Genomic DNA, 23,417 nt, shown 5'->3' with positions numbered 1-23,417 from the left:
AGACAGATGTTTTACAGTTGCATGCTGAAAACAAAGTTCCTGTTGATGCAAAAATAGTTATTTTTCCAAACACAGAAGCCAATCTTGGACCAGCTGACAAACATATATGAATAAGGGAATTGCTGTTCATTGTTTTATTATTTTTAAAACATTTTCAAGGTTAGGGAAGAAGCTGTCTGCAATGTTTCTCATTTTTCTGATCATTGCAACCATCTAATATAAAAGGAATTAAAGAAGCCGTGACTTTAGAACATTTTATAATCTAAAAAAAAAAAAAATGAATTCACATTTTTGAGTACATAGACATTAATTGAAAATAAAGCCATTCAGCTTTATGAAAGAACGTTGCTAATACCTCGATAGCACCTGGGATACTCAGGCCCACAAAATACTCATTAGCTGAATGGGGAGATGCTTCTCTGTCATAGCCATCCCCTAACGAGCCCCCTGCCTGTAAGAAATAAAAGCATCAGTTTTAAAAATATTACATTAGCAGACTGAAAACTGAAGTTAGTGTTGGAATTAGAATTAAACAAATAGATAAGATAATAAGAATGGTTTTGAATTTAGGCACAAGGCTAGCAATTTTAGGGGTGAGGTGGGTGTTAGTTGATAACTGCTACTTATTTTATCAACTCAAAAGGCAAGGTTAACCTCAACAGGATTTGAGCTCAAAACGTAAAGTGCCAGAAAAATGCTGCTAAGAATTTTGTCTGATGGGCTACGGATTCTACAAACTCACCACCTTAATGCTGATAATATCAATAAGGATGATATTATTCTTACATTACAAAATCCAAATTTACAGAGGAATTATGAAGTTAATTAAATCAACATATTTCTCACTTTATGAGAGGTACTTCTTTTTAATCAATTCTGAAGCAACTAATGCATGCATGTGTGTGTGCGCGCGCGCGTGTGTGTGTGTAAAGGGTAAAAACCTTCTTCAGTCATGAATGACCATGGTATTGCACCTAGAAAGTTATCCTCTGAAGCAGAACTCTGAGCAAGATTGTTTATGGAAGACCAGCAGTCACCAATGCATACCAGGCTCCCCTCTTCACACCACCAATGTTACCCAAGGGCAAAGGCAAAAGCCAACACAGCTGGGCACCAGTGACATCACAACTCATTTCTACAGCTGAGTGAACTGGAACAATATGAAATAAAGCGTTTTGCACAAAACACAACACACAGCCCAGGAATCAACATACAGCCCAGTCCAGAAATCAAATATAATGTATTAGAGGTTGTGTTGAAGCAAGAGGCTAGGTGTATATGTTGTGTATTAATAAATGCTGAGCTCCTCTTCTAGCTATATCAAAACAAGAGTATGTGCAATAACTTTGTGTGTATATGTAATGAGGTAGGTCTTATATAGTAAACTAGAATATTTAATAAATCTATAAGAGTAGAGAAGAGCAAGAGAGGTTGAATTCAATATAGAAGCAGATTTATGAATATAGCAGAAGTAAATGAGTGATACAAGTAATCAATGATAAAATGGTAAAACATGAATGATGTCAACAGAAGAATGTAGCTAAAAATCACTGGAATAATAAAGGTGTGATAATATTGATATTTACAACTTAAATAGAATAAAAATAAAATAAAATGTAACAGATGGCTGTGACTTGTTTTGGACTAATGACCATATGGTCATAAGTTCATTCATTAGTACAGCCACTGTTTTGTACCCTTGGACAAGGCATGACTATTTGCCTCTCTGTCCTGCAAGTTGACAATAAATTCCACTCTTACTTCACAGTTGAGTGGCTAGTGGAAGAAAGAGCATCCAGCTGCAAAAACAATTGCTCCAAGAGTATAAGAATGTCAACACATGAGACAAGAAACTATCCAACCCATGTATTGAGGATGAAAAACAGAAAACACGAAAGAAAAATCAGAAAATGGTAAAAATAAAATATCTTGATTTTAATGTAAGATGGCTCAAACAAAATTTGGTTAAGATGATTGACGCCATAAATTCAAAGCTTCTGATTAACAAGGATATGTGGCCCTAATGAAAGGAAGACCTAGAGGGAATGAACAGAATTTATTGTCATCCAAAGATCTAGTCATTATTGATCCTATAGCAATAGTAATAAGCAAACATATTTCATTCAAAATTGATTAATAAGATGTTTTAATTAATTATAAAATAAAAAGAACAATAACTACAAATAAATAACAATATTCATTTCTGATTTTTGGTATACTGCAACAAATTCTTGGGAAAGAGGAACAATGAAATCTACCTCTGATTTTTTTAGTGGTATTTATCTTATCGACCCTGAAAAGTAAAAGGAGCATTTGATTCTGACAAGATTTAAACTCAAAACGTAAAGGGCTATTAACTAAATATAAGGGATTTATTTCAGAACTCGACCATTTCTGCTACCAACTCCTCATAAAAGTATGCTAAGTGAACCTCTTTCAACCATTTGTGAGTGAAGGGGTGTTCAAAAACTGGAATTTTCCTTTATAGTTGGAGGCCCTTGTGCAACTTTTTTCTCTTTACAAAGAGACAGATTGCTAAATACTAAAAGACTGTGACTTAAATATTCAGGTTAATCATTTATAGTTTTTGTGATTCCCTGATGTTAGAGTAATCACAAGTGAATATACCACTATTATGCTTTGTCATTATTGTAACAAACAGATATAACCAGCTTCATTATATTCCTAATATAATTATATTCCTAAATAATAATGAGAGAAGCAGAGTTGATTAAATCCATTCCAGCATATCTTTTGTGCTAATTTTATCAACAATTGAGAGATAATAAGCAAAGTTGACAATGATGTGATTTTTAATGGGTACCAAGACACAAAGCTATGTATATATATTTTTTTATTCTTTTACTTGTTTCAGTCATTTGACTGTGGCCATGCTGGAGGACTTATTCTTTGTAAGCCTAGTACTTATTCTATCGGTCTCTTTTGCCAAACTGCTAAATTATGGGGGGGGGGGAATAAACACACCAACATCAGTTGTCAAGTGATGGTAGGGGAGACAAACACAGACACACAAATGATGATGATAATTATATATATATATATATATATATATATATAATATATATATATATATATATTATATATATATATATATATACATTCACCATGATAGATTGCTAGCCACTAAACCCTTTTCTATTTTCTCTCCCTGTTTATTTTTGTGTTGCGTTCTGTTGAAGAGCATAGGCTCGAAACATAAAAGACTTTCTCACTTCCTGAGCATTAAACTAATACATCTGTATGTTGTTTACACACCCGTCTTCGTCTTTTGTTTTTTTGTAAATTCTCACTATATATATATATACACATGACAGGCTTCTGTCTACCAAATCCATTCACAAGGCTTTGGTCAACCTGATGCTATAGTAGAAGACATTTGCACAAAGTGGTACTGAACCCAGAACCATGTAGTTGGGAAGAAAGCTTCTTACCACATAGCCACTCCTGCTAGGGTGTTAGAAATACCTACATTGCTAGAAATAAGAGCTAAAATGCTCTAATACTGTAGTCAAAGCACACAATTGTAGACATATATACTGACAGGGAATATAATTACCAGAAAATACTGATCAAGAATTCCCTATACTGACTGTTCAGTTTCAGCAATTTCCGTTGCCTCATCAGTAAGGACTGGCTTGACTTCAGCAGATTCCAGATTTAATTTTCTGTCAGTACATTTCGTTTCACCATAAAAATCTATGGATGATTTTGCAAATTGCTAATGTGTATACAGAAAATTAATTTAGACAGCAGTGTACAATGTTTTACCAGTGTGCAATGGTAAAACACAAAAAACAACAACACCAGAATGTTGTACATGTAAAGTATTAGCAGATGCTCAGGGAAGGAAAGAGAGGTGGTTTAACGTTCTGAGCAATGCTCTTCTTCAGAAACAGTGGAAAGTTCAATGGAAAGGAAGACAGAGGAAGAAAATCGCCAACAATTCACGTGGTTACATTTTGAAATGACCAGAAGGGAATGGGTGAAGAAAAAGTTCTTTCTAAGACAGAAGAGTGTAAGAGAAGGAGGTATGTGTGGGTATGTGCATGCATGCAAATCTATGTACGTGTGTGTATATATGTTGTGTGTATGGTGTGCATATGGTTTTGGCTATTTATATGTGTATGTGTGAGTGAACTTTGTGTCTCTTAATGTTGGAGGGATTCAGCAGCATGGTATCAGGAGTGGTGGTCTTTTGTGTAGTTGTGTGTCTCTTCACATGTGTGTAGAGGAATGGTTGGTAGAAAGGTGGCGAGCTGGCAGAAACGTTAACACGCCGGGGGAAATGCTTAGCGGTATTTCGTCTGCGTTACGTTGTGAGTTCAAATTCCGCCGAGGTCGACTTTGCCTTTCATCCTTTCGGGGTCGATAAATTAAGTACCAGCTACGCACTGGGGTCGATGTAATCGACTTAATACCTATGTCTGTCCTTGTTTGTCCTCTCTGTGTTTAGCCCCTTGTGGGTAGTAAAGAAATAGGTTGGTAGAAAGGTGTTTGACAGGCAGTTTGAAGTATGTATGTATGTGTGTGAGTGTATGTATATGTTGTGTGTGTGTGTTTTGTGTGTGTATGCATGCGTCTGTGTGTGTGTATATGCATGTGTGTGTGTGTGGAGTATATGTGCGTTCCTGTGTGCATGTGCATGTGTATATGCCCATGTATGTGGGGGAAAATGGTGTGGGTGGTGGGATCTAGCTGGAGACAATGGAAGGTTCGTAGGATCCTCCAACGAAGGGGTAGTGTGGAGGTGTGGAAAAGGAGGGGAAAGGGGGTGCAGTTAGGGGATTGGTGTGGGGAAGGATAAAGGGCGGTGGTGCGATCGATTAGACGAGTGCGAGCAAGGGCGGTTTGGAGAAGGGTTGAGGGGTATCCTCGATGCATGAACAGGCAGACAAGGTATTGGGACTGGGTCTTGAAATCCTGGTCCCAGCTGCACAAGTGTCGGAGGCAGAGGAACTGGGAGTAGGGGATGGTCCGTTTGGTGTGGGAGGAGGAGAAGTTGAGGTAGAGGTGGGAATTTGCGTGTTTGAAGAAGGTGGAGGTGGTGACAAGTGGGAGGGGAGGTCAATGGTAAGAGAGATATCTAGGAAGTTAACTGAGGTGTTAGAGACGGTAGAGGTAAATTGGAGAGAAGGGTGAAACTTAGAGAGGAAAGAGATGAAGTGGCAGAGTTGTTCGTGGGAGAGGGAGGTGGCACCTATACAGTTGTTTATGTAGCGACCAAAGGGAGAGAGAGAGACCTTTTATATACTTTAACTATTCTATGTTTTAAACATTAAATTTGTTTTCACCTATCATAATTTATAATGACTCATTCACAAAATACCAAACATTTCCAATCTCATTCTAAGATCCAGTATTGGTTTTAGACTATTCTCTCTTTCTCTCTTTCACTTGTTTCAGTCATTTGACTGCGGCCATGCTAGAGCACCGCCTTTAATCGAGCAACTCGACCCCGGGACTTATTCTTTTGTAAGCCCAGTACTTATTCTATCTGTCTCTTTTGCCGAACCGCTAAGTAACGGGGACATAAACACACCAGCATCGGTTGTCAAGCAATGCTAGGGGGACAAACACAGACACACACACACGCACATATATATATATATATACATATATACGACAGGCTTCTTTCAGTTTCCGTCTACCAAATCCACTCACAAGGCTTTGGTCGGCCCGAGGCTATAGTAGAAGACACTTGCCCAAGGTGCCACGCAGTGGGACTGAACCCCAAACCATGTGGTTGGTAAGCAAGCTACTTACCACACAGCCACTCCTGCACCTCACTATGTTGTGAGGAGTAATAAAACTGAAATATGTACCTGGTTGTCACTGCACTGTTAAAGCTCATACATTCCCCATCATTTTCTATATTTTATTTTAACAAAATTTTCAAGGTTATTTCCCCTGCCTTTTTATCAGCTAAAATTAAGAGAGCTAAACATTTTCTTCAGTAGGGTGATAATTTCAATTGATTAAATCTTAAAGTTTACTACATCAAGTATACTTGTGTACACTCTCTTACAAGGCATTTAGTTTGAGGCCCTTCCATTATTGTTGACTCTCATTACACTATCATCAAATATCTATTATTCTTATCCGTTATATCAAATATTCATTATTGTTGACTCCCAATACAATATCATCAAATATCTATTATTGTTATCTATTGTATCAAATATCCAATACATTATCATCAAATATCTATTCAGCAATTTCTATACAATGAAACAGGAATAAGGAAAGACAAATACTGAACAAACTTACATTAGCTAAATCAATGAGAGTTTCACATTCAGCTTTCGATGCCAACCCATCGGCAATAAATCTTTCTTTGCCCAGCATCTCTTTCTCAGTAGAGACCACTTCAACTCCTTGATTTAATAGATCATTTAATACTTGGCTTCGGCTTTCAGAAGTATTCAACATAATCTGCTGGTCCATGTTCCTAAGAAGGATCAGAGCATCTAAATGGTCGATTTCATTTTGCATGGGGTCATTTCCAAAAACATTCCACAAAACACATCTTTCCATTTCTGATTCGTTGAAAGGTTTCACACCAAGTGGATCTGTTGACCTGAAGAGGACCATTCTGCCACACCTTGGTCGAATAATTATCTATAACAGTGAAGAAAAAATTAATTAAAACCAAATAGCTAGCAGAGTCAATTGAGTACTGGGTTACTCAACATCATGTCTATAACCACTCAGTGTATCCTAATTAGTCAATAAATAGATAGTATGCAGGTACAATACATGAACAAATTGAGCACAATAATTGGGAAATGATTTGCGAACTTGCAGGGGCTAAGTTAAACAGCATTCAACTTAATGGAGAAGAATGCACTCAGCCAGGTTGCATGACAAGGAAGGCTTCAGTGATGCTTGTGATTCAGTGGGCTATGAGACTTACCACCATCAATATCAATAAATGAATTATAATTAGTGACTGATTTTGATCATTGATATGATGGATGGTTTGACCAAAAGCATCATTAGCTCTTTGACATAGCTCCACACTTTGGAAACCACGAGACCCTGGACAAAAATATAAGAGAATATGGCAGCGAGCTGGCAGAAACGTTAGCACGCCGGGCGAAATGCTTAGCGGTATTTTGTCTGAGTTCAAATTCCGCCGAGGTCGACTTTGCCTTTCATCCTTTCGGGGTCGATAAATAAAGTACCAGTTTCGCATTGGGGTCGATGTAATCTGTTTCTTTATTGCCCACAAGGGGCTAAACATAGAGGGGACAAACAAGGACAGACAAACGGATTAAGTCGATTACATCGACCCCAGTGCGTAACTGGTACTTAATTTATCGACCCCGAAAGGATGAAAGGCAAAGTCGACCTCGGCGGAATTTGAACTCAGAACGCAACGACAGACGCAATACCGCTAAGCATTTCGCCCGGTGTGCTAATGTTTCTGCCAGCTCACCGCCTTGGGGTCGATGTAATCGACTTAATCCGTTTGTTTGTCCCCTCTATGTTTAGCTCCTTGTGGGCAGGAAAGAAATATATAAGAGACAGTTTCACTTATATCTCAAACACATTTATCTGGCTCAATTACCATATCTATAGAGTTCAACTCTGATTGATTTATAGTGTCCAGTGGCATCCCTTTACATTCTGAGTTCAAACCCCACTTAGGTTCGTTTTGCTTTTCCTCCATTTGATGATAATAAAGTAAGTATCAGTCAATAAGTAAATACTAGGGCCCAATGTAAACAGTTATACTCAGGAAGTTTAATGATTAGAAAGAACTAAAAGAAATGAAAAGAAAATAACAACACTACCTCTTCAGGCTTAGCAAAATAACTCCCACCAGCTTTAGGAATGCTTGAAAGATGTGTTATACTCCTGGAAATAGAAAAACAAATGGGAACACGTAATCTCAGAAGTGTCAATCATAGAAAAAAGCAAAAAAAATTATAAAAACCTTACAAACAAAAATAAATAGAAATCTGTAGAAAATTTTCCAAAGTTTCTTCTTCGATACATAACTTGTTGGTGTAAAATGTATGTATATAGAGAATACTTGGTGCAGGAGTGTATATTTGTAAAAGTGAAGATGAATAACTTTTCTGACGATTATTTTCTACTTTAATGATTAAATGTTTACTAATTGTCAACTCTCTCTCTCTCTCACACACACACACACACACATATAAATATATATATATAATGGCAGCTATTTTCAGCATGGCGGCATCTTGTAGATACCCTAAATTACAATTTATATATATATATATATATATATATATATATATATATAAAGTGTTCTGTTCTGTTACTGGTGGAATCAACAAAAAGAAAATACTCCACCCAGGGAGAGATAGATATCATCTAATATACACAGGATTTAAATGCAAGCTACAATAAATTTCATGCCTCTAATAATACAGTAGTTGGATGAGCTTCTATGGCATGCCATGATTTACTGAGCATTCATTCAGAAATCATTTATGCAATACAATCTCATCTATCTATTGAATTATCAGAGACATGAAACTTATAGTAGCTCGCAATTAAATCTGGAATAAATATATATTTATATATATATATACAGGCGCAGGAGTGGCTGTGTGGTAAGTAGCTTGCTTACCAACCACATGGTTCTGGGTTCAGTCCCATTGCGTGGCACCTTGGGCAAGTATCTTCTACTATAGCCTCGGGCCGACCAATGCCTTGTGAGTGGATTTGGTAGACGGAAACTGAAAGAAGCCCGTCGTATATATGTATATATATATATATGCGTGTGTGTGTGTTTGTGCGTCTGTCCCCCTAGCATCGCCTGACAACTGATGCTGGTGTGTTTATGTCCCCGTTACTTAGCGGTTCGGCAAAAGAGACCGATAGAATAAGTACTGGGCGTACAAAAGAATAAGTCCCGGGGTCGAGTTACTCGATTAAAGGCGGTGCTCCAGCATGGCCACAGTCAAATGACTGAAACAAGTAAAAGAGTAAAAGAGAGAGTATATATTTACCTACTGAATTTAGGTAAATAATCCTTCGAACAATCAGTCAGCAGCGATGCCTGCTGGATTCAGCAACTCTACATTAATAAGAGGCAAATACCACAAAACTAGTCTGTGGACGCCAGACTAGCAAGGGAAAGTTGCTGACCTCCCCTGTTCTAGAGATGTTTATCTTTAGGATTCTTAAATGGAAGGTTTGACTCATGTGTTGAAACATAGCTTGTGATGCATTACATAATTATGTTTTGAAAATGATGCTTTTACTCAATGCCAAACTGAAAACTATCAAAAATTACAAACAACATCTAGAATAAAAATCAAATGATTACTAACTGAAAACTCCCTTCTGGAACAAATTCTGAAAGACATTTACCAGACTCAGTGAGGAAACAATGCCCTGAAAATAAAAATGAGAATTCAATATTAAACAAAATTAAGTTTGGATAAATTTCAATGAGTTGCCTTAGTCTGGGGAATCATGCAACATCTTGTATAACATGTAGAGAACATTTTATAACAAAAGCTTTGATCAATAGAACAGCCTGCTCATGAAATTAACTTGCAAGTGGCTGAGTACTCCACAAATACACATACCTTAAAGTAGTTCTCAGTGACACAGAATGTGGCATGGTTGACCATTTGAATTATAGGCACAGCTCGTTTTGCCAGCTGTGTGGGCTGGAGCAATGTGAAATAAAGTGTCTTGTCCAAGAACAACATGTGCCCTGCTGCCGGGAATTGAATTCACATCCTTACAATCATCATCATCATCATCATCATTGTTTAACGTCCGCTTTCCATGCTAGTATGGGTTGGACGATTTGACTGAGGACTGGTGAACCAGATGGCTGCACCAGGCTCCAATCTTGATCTGGTAGAGTTTCTACAGCTGGATGCACTTCCTAACACGAACCACTCTGAGAGTGTAGCTGGTGCTTTTACATGCCACTGACACGAGGGCCAGTCAGGTGGTACTGGCAACGGCCACGCTCAAATAGTGCCTTTAATGTGCTACCTGCACAGGAGCTAGTCCAGCAGCAATGGCAATGACCTCGCTCGAATGTCTTTTTCATGTGCCACTGGCACAATGTGCCAGTAAGGCGATGCTGGTAACGATCACACTCAAATGGTGCTTTTTACGGGCCACCAGCATGGAAACTAGTTAGCTGCTCTGGCAACAATCACGCTCGGATGGTGCTCTTAGCACTCCACTAGCACAGATGCCAGTCAGCGAATTTGATTTTGATTTCAATTTCACTTGCCTCAACAGGTCTTCGCAAGCAGAGTTTAGTGTCCAATGAAGGAAAGGTACACATAAGTGGGCTGGATACACCCCTGGCATAGGCCACGAGGTTATGGTCTCACTTGGCTTGCCGGGTCTTCTCAAGCACAGCATATTTCCAGGAACCAAATATCCCTAACCATTACGTCAGGCATTTTCACAACCCTTTAGCATTTAGACAAGCTATATCCAACACAAATATTCTACCTTGTTTTTATGTTCAGACTGGCCTGATCAGGCTTCTCACAATACCCTACAATGTCATTCTGAAAAATAAGCAAGCACATCAATGAAATCTCAAAGCTATGAGATAACATATGATTATTCATAACACTGTGAATAAATAAGTGTTACACAGAATAATTTGGATGCTAAAGGTTTAAAAATAAAATGTAAAATATTTTTGGGAATTATATAAACAAAGGTTTAGGAAAGGACTAACTCCTCTGACAAAGATACATATCAACCTTTATTTAACATCTTTCACAAAAAGAGAAAGGAGAAAAAGTCAAAATATCCAGAGATCATTTACTCTCCTCAGTAAAAATAATAAATTTGAAAATACAAATGTTTACTTAATGATATTATGAAAATAAGATTAACAACAATAATATAGTCTATTCTTACCATTCCATTTATCTTTGCAAATAACCTTTGTGGAATAATGGTAAATATTGTGATTTAAGTATTTCTGGATGAACTGTTTTGCAATACCACTCATCCGAAGCAACAAGCGTAATCCAACATTGTAGTCTTCAGAAACATTCATTTTCTGTCAAAAGATAAAATTTTTTAAAAATCATAAAATGAAAATCAAATTCAATGACTAAAATCAAATTCGATGACTGGCATCCGTGCTAGTGGGGTGCAAAAAGCACCATATGAGTGTGATCGTTGACAGAGCAGCTAGCTGGCTTCCGTGCCAGTGGGCACGTAAAAGGCACCATTCAAGTGTGATCGTTACCAGCATCGCCTTACTGGCACTTATGCCCGTGCTAGTAGGGTGCCAAGAGCACCATCCGAGTGTGATCGTTGCCAGAGCAGCTAATTGGCTTCCGTGCCGGTGGGCACGTAAAAGGCACCATTCGAGCGTGATCGTTAACGGCATTGCCTTACTGGCACCTGTGCTGGTGGTATGTGTAAAAAGATTCGAGCGAGGTCATTGCCAGTACCACCTGACTGGCCCCTGTGCCGGTGGCATGTAAAAGCACCCACTACACTCTCGGAGTGGTTGGCATTAGGAATGCATCAAGCTGTAGAAACTCTGCCAGACCAAGATTGGAGTCTGGTGCAGCCATCTGGTTCACCAGCCCTCAGTCAAAATCGTCCAACCTATGCTAGCATGGAAAGCAGACATTAAACGATGATGATGATGAAAAAATAAAACTATTGAATAAAACTCTAGGCTAAGGATTATTTAGTTATATAACTACAACAACAACAACTACTACTACTACTACTACTACTACTACTATACTACTACTACTACTACAACTTGTTCTTCTAACATCCATTTCCCATGTTGGCAAGGGTCGAACAGTTTAATGAAGCTCCAATGTCACCTTCAGCTTGATTTCAACAGTTGGGTGCCCTTATTAATACCACCCACTTTATAGTATGTATTGGATGTTTTTTTACATGCCACCAACACTAGTGATGTTTGGCAAGAGCCCCTATCAGATACATATGAGAGAGCAGTATAGCTGATTCATTTGATCCCTACTTCCATGTATATATCATCAGCAGCAGCAGCATCGTCATCGTTTAACATCCACTTTCCATGCTGGCATGGGTTGGATGGTTTGACTGAAGACTAGAAAACCAGGAGGCTGCACCAGGCTCCAATCTGATCTGGCAAGATTTCCACAGCTGGATGCCCCCTTCCTAACGCCAACCACTCCAAGAGAATAGTGGGTGTTTTTTACATGACAAACACACACACGTGTGTGTGTGTGTGTGTGTGTGTGTGTGTGTGTGTGTGTGTGTGTGTATGAGTGTGTGTGGTGTGTATGTGTTAATTCACCAGAAGTGATAAGTTACTCAGTACAAATGGAATGTATTCTTTAATGACTGAAAACTAGCAACTCTGAGTACCAGAAATCAGAGTCATTCAGTTATTTTATATATATATTCTTTTATTTGTTTCAGTCATTTGACTGTGGCCATGCTGGAGCACCACCTTTAGTCAAAGAAATCGACCCCGGGACTTATTCTTTGTAAGCCTAGTAACTTATTCTATTGGTCTCTTTGCCGAACCGCTAAGTTACAGGGACGTAAACACACCAACAAGTTTCCATTTACCAAATCCATTCACAAGGCTTTGGTTAGCCCAAGGCTATAGCAGAAGACACTTGCCAAAGGTGCCACACAGTGGGATTGAACCTGGAACCATGTGGTTGGTAAGCAAGCCTCTTACCATATATATATATATATATTTATGTATATGTATATGTGTGTTTGTGTGTGTGTTTGTGTGTGTGTGTTTGTGTGTGTGTGTGTGTGGTGTGTTTGTTTATTTTTATATGTATTCACACACACACACACACATATATGGGTTGGACCAACCCATGCTAGCATGGAAAGTGGACATTAAACAATGATGATGATGATATATATATATATATATATGCAATTTTATTTAATGTCATGAGAAGACAAAACTGAGTCCAGAATTTGAACTTGGAACACTTCGGGATGAAATTAAACATTGCTGGTCATTTAGTCTAGCACTTTAGCATTTTTACCGCCTTAAATCAAACAAACTAATATTAAGATAAGTGAAACAAATGTGAGAATGAATTAGAGAAATACAAAAACCAGCTCTGTCTAATTATGCATATTCCAGGAAGTATGGAAGTTTCAGACAAATGTGTTGCTGAAATGGTTAAATTAATTAATAATGCAACTTACTTCAACAGTTTCTGGCACAGTGAGTGTTTTCATACCATCAACAGTTTTCTGAAGCTGAAAATATAACAAAAATAAAAAATATAGAACATGCATCTAGCTTTCTCTTTCTCTCTAAATTTATATATATATAAATACACACACACACACACACACATACACACATGTTCTCTCTCTCTCACTTTCTCCTCATCCATCTCATCCTCTTGTACTGTCTTATATTCCTCCCCACCACTACGAAATTCTATAAAATGATTAAAATTCCCCACAAAGGAACTCAGTTTGATTTGAAAACCCCACTAGAATGGGAGAAAGCGCTAATGATCTAAGTGATATGATATATATATAAAAAATGTAATATATAAATAAATCTCTGTAAATATAAACCATCCGATCTTCTGATTACCTCATTTCTTCTAATATATAATACCTGTACATCATCTCCAAACCTTCCAATATATATATATATATATAGATATATATATATATTAGTCAATCCAATAGGTGTGTGGAAGCTAGGTTTAGAATCAAAAGGCCTTAGAGTCAATGTAGCAAAGACCAAAGTTATAGTAAGTAGGATGGTGAACGTATCACACACACCCTCAGGTAGGTAGCCCTGCTTGATCTGTAGAAAAGGTGTAGGTAGAAACTCGATAATATGTACCCAGTGTAAGCTATGGACGCATAAGAGGTGCAGCAACATCAAAGGAAAATTAACCGAGAAGATAGCTTTTGTGTGCTGCAGATGCACAGAGGCAATAGACACTACAGATACTCAGAAAACAGATTCCATCACACTCCAGGGGGCGAAACTAGAAGTAGTTGATAGTTTCCACTACCTAGGTGACCAAGTTAGTAGTGGAGGTGGGTGCTCAGAGGGTGTCACCACTAGAATACGAATAGCCTGGATAAAGTTTAAAAAGCTTCTACCCCTACTGATGACAAAGGGTCTCTCACTCAGAGTGAAAGGTAGATTGTAAGACGCATGTGTGCAAACTGCCGTGCTTCACGGTAGTGAAACATGGGCTGTGAATGCGGAGGACACGCATAGGCTTGAAAGAAATGAAGCTAGTATGACCCACAGGATGTGTAATGTCAGTGTGCACACACAACAGAGTGTAAGTGCCCTGAGAGAAATGCTGGACATAAGAAGCATCGGATGTGGCATGCAAGAGAGATGTTTGTGCTGGTATGGTCATGTACAACGGATGGATAAAGAGAGATGTGTGAAGAAGTGCCACTCCCAAACAGTTGAAGGAATCCGGGGTAGAGGTAGACCTAGGAAGACATGGGATGAGGTGGTCAAGCATGACCTTCGAATGTTGGGCCTCACAGAGGCAATGACAAAAGACCGAGATCTCTGGAGATATGCTGTGACTACGAAGACCCAACAAATAACGTGAGTTCATGGCTGTTTCCTGCACCAGCTTCACACAGCAGCCCCAGCCCATCCAAAGTACCTTGGATCGCAGAACGGCCTGCTGTGCTTACCTTGGATCGTAGGGCGACCTGCTGTGCTTGAGGAGACCTATTGAGTCAAGTACATCAACATCAAATAAAAATCAAATGGAAATTATAGTTGGATACCTGTGCTGGTGGCACATAAAAAGCACCAACCAATCATGGCTGTTGCCAGCCTCCCCTAGCACCACTACACTCACGGAGTGGTTGGCGTTAGGAAGGGCATCTAGCTGTACAAACACTGTCAGATCAGACTGGAGCCTGGTGCAGCCTCCTGGCTTCCCAGACCCAGTCGAACCGTCCAACCCATGCTAGCATGGAAAAAGGACATTAAACGATGATGATGATGATGATGATTTATAAATTTTACTGGTGCGTGTGTTGAATTATAAGGCACTAAAAGTAAGTGACTCTCCAGACACAACAGTGTATATATATATATATATATTTCTTTACTACCCACAAGGGGCTAAACATAGAGAGGACAAACAAAGACAGACAAAGGGATTAAGTCGATTACATCGACCCCAGTGCGAAACTGGTACTTAATTTATCGACCCCGAAAGGATGAAAGGCAAAGTCGACCTCGGCGGAATTTGAACTCAGAATGTAACGACAGACGAAAATACGGCTACGTATTTCGCCCGGCGTGCTAACGTTTCTGCCAGCTCGCCGCCCTGTATATATATATATATATATACATATATATACACACACACACACACTTTATCATTAAAACTGCAAAAACATCACAAAAACATCACAAAAAACTGCTACTTAGAGTTTCACCTTCCTGTTCGTTAGACAGTTGTGATTCTTATTCACACCTCTCCGACAAACTGGAACATGAAACACTGAGTAGCAGTTTTTTGTGATAATTTTGTGATGGCTCTGTAGTACAAATGTCTCATTTGCATAAGTTTTGAATTAAAATCTTCCACCAAACCTTAGTCACAATTTATGTTCCTAACACTAGCTTAATGATAACTAAGTTATTTTACTAAATTCTTTGTTGTATTTAAAATTAATTGAAAGAAACACAGAAAACATCTCAACAGAAATATGATAACAAAAGGGTTAAGGTAAAAAATGTTCAACTAAAATACTTACAGTTACCAGGTTTATCATTTCTTGACACTGCTCGTCTCCAACAAAACCATCCACAACTAAACGATAGGGTTCAAAGAGGTCATTTGGTTCAGCCATAATTTTCAAACCATACTTCTCAAAGATGTGTAAATAATGGTTTTCATTCAGACGCTTGTGGTTAAGAGGTTCCATGCTGTCCAAGTCTATTGATTTCAAACTCTTGAAAACAAATAAAAATTGAAATATTTAGTTAGGTAAAAGGTATCCAATTGAATATTTCACATGCAGTCAATACCACCATACATGATATTTAGCAAGATATATTTTAGTTGTAATATGATGAATAGAAAAAACTTGCATCGGATCAGTAATTATGGTAATATTTATCAATTTTTACAAAAGAAAGTATCATAGTGACTTTAAAGCTTCACTAGCTGTCATCAAACTGCATACAACAACCACAATAGCAGTAACAACAACCTTCCATTATCAAACCAGAAAAACTGTTTCCACCACACCTCCCCCTCCATGCAACCCTACAAACATAGTTTCCTCCTATCTTTCTTTATCTCCTTTCCCACTCAGCTACTGTTTTCTTATTTCTTTACTGCCTACAAGGGGCTACACACAGAGAGGACAAACAAGGACAGACAAACGGATTAAGTCAATTATATCGACCCCAGTGCATAACTGCTACTTATTTAATCGACCCCCAAAAGGATGAAAGGCAAAGTTGACCTTGGCGGAATTTGAACTCAGAACGTAGCCGCAGACGAAATACCGCTAAGCATTTCGCCCGGCGTGCTAACATTTCTACTAGCTCACTACCTTATTTTCTGCCAACAAACTAACTTACACCATACCCAATTTTCATCTACATTGTTCCACCCACCAAAAAGAACACCCTGTCAAAAACACTCTACATAAGACTTGAAAAACAAACAAAACAGTCTGATGACAGCAAGCAAGCCAAAGCTTTAAAGTCATTATAAATCTTATCTTATAAAAACAAATAAATATGGTACTTGACTAAAAGGTATTCAATGATCTTTCAATTTAGTATTCAGCTGTTTTTATATAAACAGTAACAACCACAACTTCTGTTCCTTATTATCCACAATTATATATATCAAACAGATGAAAGAATCTAAAGACATTCAAAATAATGATGAGCAAGCCTAAGATTGATTTTTTTTCAAATTTGGTGTGTATTTCTTATGAGGTTTACCCCAATCTAATGTAATGCCATATAAAAGTAAATACATTAACTGATACAAATAAAGATTACTTAACAAAGTGTTGTATCCTATAAATTCAAGGGACAGGCTCAGATATAGTTGTCAGTAGTCTCAGATAAGAGACAAACAAAAATCTTAAAGGGATTTTATTTCATGAAATGTCTGCTTAAAGTTTGATTTGAAACACTAACTATAGTAATCTAAAATATCTCCATTCTAAAGTCATTACCTGTTATTTATCTTATATCATGTTTGGTAGTGATGATGATGATGATGAGTGCATGAAAGGTGGAACCCTTAGGTTTGGAACTAAGAATAATGAGGTGCAGAAAGGAATAGATATTATGATATAAATCAAGGCACTTCAGTTCTCTGAAAATCCTTCTTATTGCCAACCGTTTAACAATCTGTAATAGGTACATCTTATCAAAGCTCCAGCACTAGAGGTGTTGCTTTTGTCCCTGGCAAAACTAAAAAAAACCCTACATTGTCTCCATTCTTTTGTGCCCTTATTGTCTTAACAAGGGACTTGTTTCTTCCCTGAATTGTCTATATTCATTTCATTTCTTTCTTTCCTACACAGATGGATAGCAAGAAAGCTAGAGTGAAAAGGTAACATATGAAAAAGTAACTGGAAAGAAGCAGAAAAGTAGGAGTGAAAGATTGGGAGAAAAGAAAACTATAAATGAGAGAGAGAGAGATAAACAGTTACATGATGGTTATTGGTAGGGAAATAAAATAAGAAATATGATTGAAAAAGTAATAGGAGAGCCATGAAAGCAAAAGAAACAAAGGGAAAAAATGATAGAGTAATGAAAGAGAGAGAGAGAGAGAGAGAATTAGTGGGTGATCTACAGCTATACGAAGGTTCTTGGTAAGGAGGTTGAAGAGAAACAGTATCAGTAGTATGATGGGGAAAAGAGAACGATAAAAAGGAGGTCAAATAATAGAAGAGGGAATAATGGCTGTGATAGAGAGAGGCAGATGTTAACAATGTGAGACAAAAGAAGGATTAATGTGAAAGAGTGATAGCAATAAAGAAGGGTGATTGTAGGAGAGGCTCATTACATAGGTTACATGACGTAAGAGAGAGTGACAATGCAATTACATATGTATATACCTGCATATATATATATATATATATATAGGGAGAGTTTACGAAAAAACAAAAGACGAAGACAGGTGGTGTACAAAACAAACAGATGTATTTGTATAACGCTCAGGAATAGAAAAAGTCTTTTACGTTTTGAGTCTATGCTCTTCTACAGAAAGGGACACAGAAAAAAACAAGAAGAGAAACAAGGAGAGAAAAAACTGTGTGTAGTGGCTAACGATCTATGCACACACATACATACAAAGGGGGTGAGAGATTGTTGGTTCTGCTACAACATAGCAACTAGGAATGTAGAAGATAATTAAGCATACCCTCTTTGTTGTGCCTGACTGAACAGACCTATGATCAAAGGCTTCTAGCTTTTTTAACACTTTAATAGGAAAAGAAATCAAGAACCATCAAAATATATTAAAAAATTAAGTGATTTATTTGTTTAGTGTAGTTCAATTTTAGGGTAAATGTTGCCCACTTTAAACACCAAGCATAAAACATAGACAAATAAAGTTATCAAGTTCCTACTCACAACTATCGTTTGTAAGCCATCTCAGCTATAGTTTGCAAGCCATCTTAGCAGCTAATTTGCAATAAACAAAAAATTACCAGAGCAGTTACCCACTGCAAGCAATAATTTTTTTTTTTTTTTTAATTAAGCATTTTTGTTTTCTTTTAACAATCTTGTTCTCTTTCTAGAGCAAAGCCTACAATAAATTGATATCAGTTTCAACAGATGAGATATACATTTCATCTGCTTGGCAAATTGAGAGTTGGGATTGGTTCCAAGAACTCTCGTCGCACCCATTTTGGAGACAGGGGAATTGAAAAAAAAAAAAAAAAGAAAAACCCTAACTTGACATTAATTCCATGAATCACTCTGTGCATTGTAAATTTGATTTTCTGGGTTAAATAATAGGGGAGATGGGAGATATGAATAATAGAAGAACAAATCTGGATACTTTTAAACATGAGCTGACATGTTTAATTTTATTACGCAAACAAAACAAAATGCTTTAAAATGTTGTAACAATAGATTTTATTCTATTTGTTCTTTACATGCCAAGATTTGAACTAAGGCTTTCTTAAAGAAATTCATATTCCCATAGTCAACTCAGATTTTCTTAACATACCAATGTTATGAAGGTTCTTTCACTAACCGTATTTAAAAAATCTTAATATTGCTTAATTGCATGTCTATACTAGAACCTAAACATGAGTCACAAGCAAGTAACAACAGTCAACACTCCCTCAAATTACATTCCACTGTTTTAAGAAAAGAGAAGACACATTGGATAATGTAGTCATCATCATTGTTTAACGTCCACTTTCCATGCTAGCATGGGTTGGACGATTGACTGAGGGCTGGCGAACCAGATGGCTGCACCAGGCTTCAATCTTGATCTGGCAAAGCTTCTACAGCTGGATGCCCTTCCTAACGCCAACCACTCCAAGAGTGTAGTGGGTACTTTTATGTGCCACCAGCATGGGGACAGTCAGGCGGCACTGGCAACGACCTCGCTTGAATCTTTTACACATGCCACCGGCACAAGTGCCAGTAAGGTGATGCTGGTAACGATCACACTCAAATGGTGTCTTTTACATGCCACCAGCACGGAGGCCAGATAGCCGCTCTGGCAACGATCACGCTCGGATGGTGCTCTTAATACCTTACTAGCACAGGGCTTGAGTGCCAGTAAGGCGACGCTGGTAATGATCACGCTTGAATGGTGCCTTTTAAGTGCCACTGGCACGGAAGCCGGTTAGCCGCTCTGTCAATGAGATACATAATGCATACAAACAAAATAAGATAAACATGGCTAGAAGCCTTTCATTATAGGCCTGTTCAGTCAGGCACAACAAGAAGGACATGCTTAATTATCTTCTACTTTCATTCCAAGTTGCTCTGTTGTAGCGGAACCAACAATCATACTTATCTTTATACTTTTGTTTGTACGAATCATTTTACAGTTATTTTATTGATATTTTTTTGTTCAGCATTTTCAGAACTCCTCAACATTGAACAGAACAAATCATGTACAAAATTTCCCACCTCTCCTCCTCATAATATTATTTACCAAACAAAGGTGACAAGCTGGAAGAATTGTCACCACACTGGACAAAATGCTTAGTGGCATTTCATCTGTCTACAAGCTGTGTTCAAATTCTGCTGAGTTCAACTTTGCCCTTCATCCTTTTGGAGTCGATAAAATAAATATCAGTTGAGTACTGGGGTTGAGGTAATTGACTTACCCCCTCCCCAAAATTGCTGGCTTTGTGCCAAAATTTGAAGCCTGTATTATTTATTGCTGGCTTTTATATTATTCAAGTATAAAGCTTGTATGGATTAGATGATATTTTTGAAGCCGATTTTTCTACAACCAAAATCTCAACCTCTAACCAACCCTTACACATTTCCAAGTAAAGCAATCTTTCCACTACTAGTCCTTCAAACATAAACAACACAATGGCCAGACATGGTTTTACAGAAGATTACAAATGGACACTGCTGCTTATATGTGAGAGTGCGTGTGTTCATGTCTGGTTGTCAACATCACATGACAGTCACTTAGAATTTGCATACAATGACAAGATATGAACACACACACACAAATACATATGTATATAAATATATGTGTATGCACATATTCCTTTCTGTAGAAAAGTGTAAGCTCGAAACGTCAAAGATCTCACTCTTTTACTTGTTTCAGTCATTTGACTGTGGCCATGCTGGAGCACCGCCTTTAGTTGAGCAAATTGACCCCGGAACTTATTCTTTGTAAGCCTAGTACTTATTCTATCGGTCTCTTTTGCTGAACCACTAAGTTATGGGGACATAAACACCAGCATCAGTTGTCAAGCAATGGTGGGGGGACAAACACAGACACACAAACATATGCACACACATACATACATATATATACACACATATATACGATGGGCTTCCTTCAGTTTCTGTCAACCAAATCCACTCACAAAGCTTTGGTCGGCCCGAGGCTATAGAAGACACTTGCCCAAGGTGCCATGCAGTGGGACTGAACCCGGAAACAGGTGGTTAGTAAGCAAGATACTTACCACACAGCCACTCCTACACCTTCCATTTTTCCTGAGCACCAAACTAATACACCATGTTTGTTCTTCTCTTACCTGCCTCTGTCTTTCGTTTTATTTTTGTACAATTTTGAATCATATGTAAATATGCATGGACACAAGTATGACCGTGTAGTTGAGAAGTTTGCTTCCCAACCACATGGTTTCAGGTTCAGCCCCACTGTGTGGAACCTTGGGCAAGTGTTTTCTATAACGTCCCTAGGCCAACTAAAGCCTTGTGAGTGGATTTGGTAGATAGAAACTGAAAGAGGCCTATCATGTGTGTGTGTGTGTGTGTGTGTTTTTATATCTCCTTATTTTGGCATTGTGTGATTGCTGTAAATAAGTGTCATTCATTTCCAATAATTTACAAAAACATGTCAGGCTATGGGCAAATATCATCATGCTCGGAAACAAGTGAGGGTTGGCAACAGGAAGGGCATCCAGTTGTAGAAAATGTGCCTCAATAAACTTTGTTCAAGCATGGGTAAAAATAGACCTTAAAATGATGATGTGCTGTTCTCATATTTTCCTTCTTCATTATCAGTAATTTTGAAAAGCTAAACAAGATAATGTTATTTCATTCATTTCAGGATGGTACCCCAGTATAACGACAGCCTAATGGTTAAAAAGCAGAAAAAGACAAACCAATGGGCGAACAAGCCTCAACATAGTAATTCAACCTATTTGAAAGAGCAGTTGGTTTTCCCTTAATCACATCCTTGTGGTCTTATAAAATAGGATGACGTGTAGGATAATTATCCTACATATATAAAAAAAAAAACAGGATGGTCATACTGGAATGAATTTCATTATGACTTCTTAATATCGGCAGATCTATGGCTATTTAACAAGAACAGAAACCAGTAAAATGGGATGAATAAATGGTAGGCAGAAAGTCTTTATGGAAATTATTTCATCATTTGGTTGAATCACATTTTCATTCAGATAAAGAGAAAAGAAATAGCTCAAAGGCATTACTCTACTTCTCAAAAATAGCTGAACTTAAATTCATTAATGCTCAAATAATCTCTAGAAATTTCTCTGTCCTTTCCATAGCAAATAAGTAAACTTTTATCAGTACACTTGATTTTTTTCTTGTTTTGTTTTTTGTTTTTATTGAAGTACATGTTTACTTACACTTGATAACAGAAGTTTTGGTTTGTATTTTCTGAATGCTTATCTCCTGTACACAGCATTTTAGAAATATTTTGTAGTTAGAAGCAAAATTTTCTTTTTCTAGAACATATTGGAACAAAACAATTTAACTTTATATGCTTTGTAGATATGGTCAAATAAAAATATTCTTCCCTTCAACAGTGATTTTGTGAGTCAGAATAAAATCATTTAGCTGCAGCAAGATAGATTCTGCACCATTTTCCTTACACAGAAAAGAAACATTTTATGTTTTGCTTTCAATCACTGTTGAAGTGAAGAATATATTGTCAGATTGAACCACATGAAACAATGGTAAGAATTTAACAATTTGGCAAAGCTTTAAGTACAAACATGTCTATGTGGTTTAAGAAGTTTGCTTTAGAATCATGTCTTTAGGATCCAATCCCACAACATGAACACTGGTGGCTAATGTTCTGTATTATAGATGCAATACTTCATGAGTGAAGTTGGTAGACAAAAACTGAAGACAACTATTGTAAGTACATATTCTTTTATTTGTTTCAGTCATTTGACTGTGGCCATGCCTTTAGTTGAACAAATCGACCTCAAGGACTTATTCTTTGTAAGCCTAGTACTTATGCTTTCAGACTGCTTACGGAATGTAAATACATCAACATTGGTTGTCAAGCGATGGTGGGGGGGGGTGACAAACACAGACACCCAAACATATACATACATATATGTGTGTGTGTATATATATATATATATATATAGGCTCTGTGGTAAGAAGCTTGCTTACCAACCACATCATTCTGGGTTCAGTCCCACTGCATTGGCACCTTGGGCAAATATCTTCTACTATAGCCTCGGGTCGACCAAAGCTTTGTGAGTGGATTTGGTAGACGGAAACTGAAAGAAGCCCGTTATGTGTGTGTGTGTATGTGTATATATATATATATATATATATATATATATATATATATGTGTGTGTGTTTGTCTCTCCAACATCACTTGACAACTGATGCTGGTGTATTTACATCACCGTAATGTAGCGGTTCAGCAAAAAGAGACCGATAGAATAAGTACTAGGCTTACAAAGAAAAAGTCCTGGGATCGATTTTCTCAAC

The 23,417-nt window shown here is 37.6% G+C and overlaps 1 protein-coding gene across 4 annotated transcripts in view; it reads right to left on the bottom strand.

The window, feature by feature from the left end:
* Positions 1-23,417, bottom strand: part of LOC115211627 (prolyl 3-hydroxylase 1) — a 201,578-nt gene that overhangs the window by 39,232 nt on the left and 138,929 nt on the right. For 3 of the 4 annotated variants that reach the window (XM_029780247.2, XM_029780250.2, XM_029780248.2), the window contains 7 exons: positions 15,760-15,957; positions 13,192-13,245; positions 10,909-11,053; positions 9,333-9,396; positions 7,818-7,881; positions 6,289-6,639; positions 356-451 (listed from right to left, as the gene is read on the bottom strand). In XM_029780247.2, coding sequence (XP_029636107.1) covers positions 356-451; positions 6,289-6,639; positions 7,818-7,881; positions 9,333-9,396; positions 10,909-11,053; positions 13,192-13,245; positions 15,760-15,957 — 972 coding nt within the window. The remainder of the gene's footprint in view (positions 1-355; positions 452-6,288; positions 6,640-7,817; positions 7,882-9,332; positions 9,397-10,908; positions 11,054-13,191; positions 13,246-15,759; positions 15,958-23,417) is intronic. The other variant, XM_029780249.2, reaches the window with a different exon arrangement.

This window comes from Octopus sinensis, linkage group LG5 (genome assembly GCF_006345805.1).
Source record: "Octopus sinensis linkage group LG5, ASM634580v1, whole genome shotgun sequence".
Classification (NCBI taxonomy): domain Eukaryota; kingdom Metazoa; phylum Mollusca; class Cephalopoda; order Octopoda; family Octopodidae; genus Octopus; species Octopus sinensis.
This window is presented reverse-complemented; position numbering and strand designations above follow the sequence as displayed.